General features: G+C 39.0%; 1 protein-coding gene and 1 pseudogene across 2 annotated transcripts; one reads left to right on the forward strand and one right to left on the reverse strand.

Moving 5' to 3' along the window:
- Nucleotides 1-597: 597 nt before the first annotated feature.
- LOC139145187 (serine/arginine-rich splicing factor 1B-like) lies at nucleotides 598-6,284 on the reverse strand. Of its 2 annotated transcripts, XR_011554901.1 has the most exons (5): nucleotides 5,900-6,283; nucleotides 4,180-4,355; nucleotides 3,884-4,056; nucleotides 2,287-3,114; nucleotides 598-1,265 (listed from the first exon to the last, which is right to left on the reverse strand). XR_011554901.1 is itself a non-coding variant. In XM_070716180.1 (4 exons), the coding sequence occupies exons 1-4, from the start codon at nucleotides 6,082-6,084 to the stop codon at nucleotides 2,962-2,964; spliced, it is 687 nt and encodes a 228-aa protein (XP_070572281.1). In that variant the 5' UTR covers nucleotides 6,085-6,284; the 3' UTR covers nucleotides 598-2,961. The 2 variants fall into 2 exon arrangements, 1 of the variants encoding a protein (XP_070572281.1); XM_070716180.1 differs by having other exon boundaries at nucleotides 598-3,114; nucleotides 5,900-6,284.
- A 312-nt stretch (nucleotides 6,285-6,596) lies between these two features.
- On the forward strand, nucleotides 6,597-7,706 carry LOC139145189 (dynein light chain 2, cytoplasmic pseudogene; annotated as a pseudogene).

Consider the following 7,706-nt stretch of genomic DNA (forward strand, 5'->3'; position numbering starts at 1 on the left):
AGTTGGCATGTCAGCAGAAGACCGACTGCATGCGGTATGAATCGTGCATTTGATTTAGAACCTTGCTTGTCAACTGCAAGTCGATTTTTTTCACATCCACTAATTACCATTTGAAGTGAACGTCTTTCAGCCCGAGGGAATTTAAGCTAAATTCAGAGATGCACTCACACAAGTGGAAATAATTTTCACAATTACTGTCTTTTCTGAGAAGTTTGGGGTGTTGACCATTACGAGTTCTGTTTGAGACAGCTTGCTCTATGCAAAACATGCAGTTGCATAGTTTGTAAGGAATGTGCAGTCCTAGGGCATGGCCAGTAAAGAAGTTCTCATTCAGTATTTCAATTTGACAATATCAGTAATAAAGGTTCATCACAAGCGAATAGGCGTTATCTGTAGTCGATAAACATTCCCTAAAATCACTTTTGCCAGTAATTATAAATACCTCTAGAGGGGAGTTTTTTGCACATTTCAAGGATTCTTTTGCTTACACTCAGATGTCCACCAGGGGCCATTGGAAGTTTTTCAACATACTATTACTCACTTCTCACACACACTATATTTCCTCTTGCACTTCTAAGAAACAACAAAAACACAAAATTTTATTGTGTACATGTTTTATTTCCCATGTGTAGGCCCATAACCACAACTCCCAAGCTTGCCCTCTGTTGACACACATTACTACTTAGTAAGCCTGACCTCTGGAATTGCCTCACTTCTTCATCTCAGCTCTGCACCTGTAACCTGCCAAAGGGTTAGAACATGCAAGTATACACAAAGAAACTTATTTGAGCTCTGTTGAATTTTATGAAATGCCAAACGTTTGGGATTTGCCAAAAGGATGCAGTTTTTGGATGTGCGGTTTTTTTAAACTTAGGCCAAATTTAGTGCATTGTTACTGGGAATTTTTCACTGCATCCAGCTTTAATGTTAACGATGCACCACATAAATTTACCCTGAGAGGAATCCTGAAATCCTGATCCAAGGGGTTCCTGATCCAACGCGTGAATTTCCTTGCTCCTTTTTTTCGATTCCAGGCCATTTGGACCATAAATTTGTTCTCCTTATGAAATCCAGTTGAACTGCAGAATTTTGAATCCGACTTTGGCAGAAGATCCAAGCGTTTTTCAGTTTTTTGGCGAATTTAGGGGTTTTCTGTCCTTTTCGCTATCTTGTCTCCTGCCATGATCGATCATTGAAAGTGTCCCAACATCTGTAACAATCTCTCCTTGACATTGGGGTGAGATGTCCTACCACCCGCATCCGACCTTGAATTCAAACAAGGAATGGTGTTAGAAAGTGAACAGAACAGGTTGGAAAGAGAAAAGCTACTGAACACTAAACGTTTAGGACATGCTTATCATTTTCCAGGCTGTTGCTTTATTACTGTAATTAATCTGGCTTGCCGCCACGACTGCAAAGAGGATTAGAGCTTCGGAACCAGATGCAGAATGTTGAGAAGTAACCAAACTACTAACAAGACTGGGCTCACTCACTCACGCTTACCTCACGGAACAGTTACAAAACATGCACATGTAGGGGGGGTAAACGTTGAAACAGAAAAAACAGATTAGTCATCAAGTCGCAAAGGCAAAAAATACAAACATCCATTACTGTATATAATCAAATCAAATCTTGGGTAGTTTTTGGTGTGCAAGCTGTACATGTGATGTGAAAACTTATACATTAATCCACTGAAATTGACAATGAAAAATGAGTACAATGTATCACATATATGCTACATAACCATAACATGTCCATTTTATCTCATTTTGATCTGAAATTCAAATAATGTTGAACCTTTCTTGGTCAGTTTTAGACCCAAATAAGCAAAACATGATTGTTCAAAATCAACAGTGAGTAGTACTACGTTTAACAAAGTTACAATATATAAGGGGCTCTGTTTGATGTGCAAATTAATATGCAAAAGCGGTTACCAATAGCTATCAAATCTAGGATTTCAACAGTCTGGCATGAACATCAAAAGAAAAATTTTCATGCAAAAAAAAAGCGGGTGTGCAAAACCATCAAACTTCATGGGGATCTTCACTCGAACAACAATTCATCAGTACTTGACTAATTGACATCTTTGGAGAATACAGAAAATCAGAGTTAGTACAAGAAGCCACGATGGCAAAAATATGACATCTTTTAAGAGAGAACTTCAAACGATACAACTTAAACCAGGAAGCTGGTATCGGTAACAAAATTGTTTGGATACCCTGTGCCCTGGAGACACAGATCCATGGTTTTCTTTTGTAACTAACAACAAGAGGGAAGTCAGCGTACCATGGCAAACAATGCGAGTCCTATACCATTAACATGCTCCCTTTAGAAGCCATCTCCTGTGATTTTTCCCAGTTGAAAGTCCCTTTCGTTAAGGCTGATAATCCACACGCATGACATGGACAAGCGTTCCCTGACACGATCTTTATCCTACTCCTGTATACTCATTCCCTGCAACATTCAAGCTCCTCTATCTGAAGGAATGCAGACAGTATAAAAATGAAATTTAATGTGAAGAAAAACCTAACAAATTGTAATTTCCAATCTCACTGTTAAACAAAACAATGTCATCTAGTGGCATTTGGCAAAGTGCACAAACAGCTTTACACTTGGATATACATAACAGTAGTACTGGATACCATCACAAAAATACAAATTTTTTAAACACGGTCAAGAAAGTTTAAAAGCTGCTCAATGAACAAATAGCCCAGTCCGAACAAACATGTATACGACTGGCAAGTACATAATACTGATTACCAATTTAAAATCTGGGAACATGTCAGTAACATTGTGACGACCACTCCATTTCTAAAATGGTCGATGTTGAAAATTTTGTAAAGTCTTAGAGCTTCCATACAAAGTCTTTCTTCTTGATTGGATCAATGAAAAGGTGCCCCCTCCCCTAGAGTTTATATCTGACAAAACGTCATTCAACGTTGGCAACCCCTCTCATGATGTCTAAGACCTTGATCTGGACCTTGATCGTCGTGGTGAGTATCTTGGTGATGCTCTCCTCCTACGATGAGGAGAATGACTGCGAGATCTGCTGCGGCTATATGACCTAGGACTGTATGGGTAGTCTTCCTTCACACGAATGTAGGACACTTCTCCCTATAGTAAGACAGATACATTAGCATGAAACACATTCTTGGTATGGTATGTTATAAAGTACTGTTTAAGGTCAGGAGGGTTGAACAAGCCCAGCCAAGTTCTGAAGGGAAAAAATGCCCAACATTTCTCTAATATTGGTGACAGTTCACACCTATCTTCTTAGTGAGAAAAAAGTTTGACATTATCACATAACAGCTGCACATTAAAGTTCCACGGAGGAATAGCTTGAATCCCAAAATTGTATATACTTTTATCTACTTTCTCAAATGCACGTTTATTACTTACATCAATCCAGTTGAAAATGGCAAAAACACTCACTAGAAGTACCTGTATACCAGATTACATACTTTTCCACATATTGCTCAGTGCTGTAGTTACTATAAAACTTGTAAATTTTCAACAAAAAATGGATTAAATTTGGTGTTTCAGAATGTGACATAAGATTCATAAAGTAACGTGGTATTGGTAGGTTTGAAGTCTCACTCCTCAGAACCATTCGCTGTTGTCCTTTATCATTTGCAAATTCACAAGCAATACAAAAATGTTGGAGAAATATATCATTTTACAGAAATTTACAGACAATTTGAAGAAAGGACTTATTAGTAAGGGAGGCACTGCAAAAGAATTTCAAAGTCCTGCTTGTTTTCTTAAATTAATTTTCGTACAACATATACAATGTTATTGAACCTGTTTGACTTTGATTACAGCCAAGGGATGCAGGTGAATAAGATGATTGTGCAATATAAAAAGATAATGAAACTCTACTTACTTCATGAGACCTAAATTTAGTATCATCAAGATGTTTTGATGCATATTTCATGTCTTCATATCTCAGAAACTCAACAACCCCAGTGCCATCTCTGTACACATCTGCAAAGCATACATCACCAGCCTCCCTCATATGATCCTTCAAGTCCTGCCAACTTCCAGTTGATGGTAATTCTGTGAATAATTATTGACAAACTTTCAAACCTAGCCTGCATAGCATTACCATAACTCTGTGAATGCAAGGTTTTCATACAGCAAAAACATTTCCTTTGAGATATTTGTTAATGTAATAGTTACCTGAGACTAGACACCTGTATTCAGATCTCCTTGCTGACTGTGGACCACCTCTACCGCCACCACCACGACCCCCACCCCTGCTGTATCCACCACGTCCACCTCTGGGAAATTCCACTCGCAATTTGTAACCATCATAGTCATAGCCATCTCTGCCTCGGACAGCATCTTCAGCATCCCTGTAAGAGTTCCAAGACAACTGCATTAACGACATTTTCCTCCTGACAGACAAATATCCAAAGTCTTAGTTGTGTTGCCTTTAGCGGTTTGAGTCAGGCACAGGAAAACCAAACTTAAAACTGATAATGTGTAACACTAACTACTATGGCAGACAAAATTAACGAAGACGTTACAAGCCCTATGGTTGGCAACACACAGCCCAAGTTTTCAAGTCTGTTTCAAATGATAGACCAATTACGGTCGTCTAACAGCGGGTTGCACTCATCTGACCCTTGCCAGAACTGTTTGCCAACAATGTGTTAGCAGTTGGCCAGACGAGGGAGTTTCAAACACTGGTTTTATGCTTAGAGGACTCCTTCAGACTATCCACAAAATACATAATGTCAAGGTCGGGAACGATGAAGTTGTTAAAACACTTTGTAAGAAGCAGATAGTTAAACTGTGCCATTTGAGAAAATATCTGACGCCCTCAGAAACTGATGCATGTAAACGTGAAATTCATACATATTTTATGAATTTGCCTATATTTACTTGGTAACAATGGTTGTAAATGTAATCATGTATTAGGTGATATCTAGCAAGCATGTCCCCCATATTTGCAATCAGACACCTTTATAAACCGAACTAGTTCCATTCTATTTAATTCTGTATACATAGTTGGTTTTCCCACGCCTGCCAGTTCTTAGATCCCAATGCGATTTTTGACTTTGCTATAATTGTAATCTTCTACACTGTAAAAACAAATGCTGATAATGACCATGCTTCAAAAGGTTCAGCGGTTTTAGACTCAGTGCTGTCAGAAAAAAATGATTCGGGCTTTTTTCAAACAGGTAAGGCAGTTTAAAACGAAGTCACAAGAAGAATCACATTCTAGTCTGAGCGATGTATTCGTTGCTTCCCTAAGTTTGTGCGTGATGTGCGATTGCGAGTGTACGAGCGTGAGTGCGTCACGAACCCTACAGCGTGTGTGGAGGGGTCGCGGGCAGAAAAATTGTAACATCCCAGCCTCGGTTATTTTGAAGACTTTTTTCAGAGTGGCGACTTGGTTTTGTCTGTGGCTTCTCCGCTGGGTGACTTGGTAACGTACGCTGTGGGTTTGGACCCAATTGGAAACGCCGTATTCTCTCAAAGCTCCTCTGTGCCGACGTACGCAACGCAGCGTCGCCCTAATCATGGCTACCATGAAGCCACGCGATTGGATAGAACGCGTCCAATAGGCTACAGGATGGCGATCTCTTTATTTTCACAGGCGTCACACAATGAGGAAATAAAAGGGCTCACTTGGAGAAGCCATATTTTCGCTGACGAATAAGGTCAACTTCAAATATGACCACAGCCTTCAAGTTGAGGCGTAGACATGCGACGAACAAAGTAAAACTTAATCATTAAATCATTATAATGCCAACTTAATTCCAAAGACGTAATAAAGAGTATACAAATATTCTTGGTATCACTGATTCGGACAAAGTATGACGCGTCGTGTAAGGCGCGAAACGCGCCCAACTAGACATCGCGAATAAGCGTAACATTTTTTCCTCGTTACCTTTTATCTTCAAATTCAACGAAGGAAAATGGTGGTCCTCTTCGGTTCTTCAAGTCGATGTCCAAAATATTACCATACTTGTAGAAAATATCTTCGATATCTTTCACGCGGATATCTGGTGGTAAATTTCCAACGTAAATCCGACACTCATTGCTGCCTGCTGGGCCACGAACGACACTCGACATGTTTGATTAAATTTTCGCCAAAAGCTAACTTTGAAAAACAGTGGTGGAGAATTTGCTGTTCAGCGTCACTCCCTCAGAAAAAATGTTATCAAAACCGGACAAATTTAGAGAGAACGATACACTCACGCCTATAAACCGAAACTACACTTCCCAGCTAGCGCGTTGTTGGCTTTCCTATCATGTGACTTCCGGAAAAGTCCGAAGATTGCCGAACCCTCTATGTTTGCGCATTTCTTTTGCACAGTCGCACCCTCAGTAAATCAAACCATGATTCCGTAATGGTGAACATAAGTATTTTATTAAAACAGTGGTCATTGACTTTTTCACACGTGGGACCAACATCATCCAAAATGCTAAAACTGAACATAAAACCTTTTTCGCAGTGACTTATGGGTTGATATATATTACCGACGAAAGTGCCTGTGTGTGAACCAATGAAAACGCTTCAGTGACGAAGACTGACCAATCCATAGCTTGTATGCACGCCCTACGATTATGTTCAATAGCCTGGGCAACATTTTACAGCTGGGCATCAATCATACATGCTTAGGGGTTAATACAAGGGCAAAGCAATAACTTTTAACCTATTTACCGAGCTGTAACACAGTGTCATCTCCCAAATTATTTGGATTTGTTGACAACATCACTGAATCAAAAAGGTAAAGTATGGTTTGGTATAGTCGAACGCATTCAACATTTTTTCTGCAATTTATAGTATTCAGTCACTATAGTCAATCTGTATTATACTCGGCTCACACTAGCTGAAAGTGTGGTATGGTACATTCCAATAATTGAACAAAGTACAAAACTAACCACTATAGGATATTATCTTCTTACCTACATCATCATCTCATGATATCATGTATATAAAAAGGTACCAAAGAAAAAGTGCTGATACAGAAAGAATTTTTTTTACAATATGTAAAAATCCTTTCTATTGATAGTTGATAAGAGAAAAAAAAAGATAAATCACAGATACAATAGTATGTTCATCGGTTTAGCAGCAGGAGGGATTTGATTTAAGCATGTTACAAAGGTTCATTTGCAAAAACAGTAATTCTCTGTGGTTTTAAATTGTTGGATTTTGTCATACTAGTGCAGAAATCAAGACAATACTGTACTGCATTGAGAAAACTTTATTACTCTAGCAATTTTACTATTCCCTTCAACAAGATGACTGACAAGAAGGCAGTGGTCAAGAATGCTGACATGTCTGAAGAGATGCAGCAAGATGCTGTTGATTGTGCCAAGCAGGCTTCAGAAAAGTACAACATTGAGAAGGACATTGCTGCTTACATCAAGAAAGAATTTGACAAGAAGTACAACCCAACGTGGCATTGCATTGTTGGACGTAACTTTGGTAGCTATGTGACCCACGAAACCAAACATTTCATCTACTTCTACCTTGGTCAAGTTGCTGTCCTGCTCTTCAAATCCGGATAAACAAGAGCTGTGTGACACAAGACTCTCACTCAACAACTATTAACAACTGCAAAAAATGACAAGCATAATATCCATTTCATGTATAAGAGTTCTGTTGTATATTTAAGAATTGCAATGTCAGTTCTATGTTCTCTCATAGACAGCAGAAACAAAACTACTGCCAATGGGCATATGCACTA

The sequence above is a fragment of the Ptychodera flava genome, chromosome 12, assembly GCF_041260155.1.
Source record: "Ptychodera flava strain L36383 chromosome 12, AS_Pfla_20210202, whole genome shotgun sequence".
Taxonomy (NCBI): Eukaryota; Metazoa; Hemichordata; class Enteropneusta; family Ptychoderidae; genus Ptychodera; species Ptychodera flava.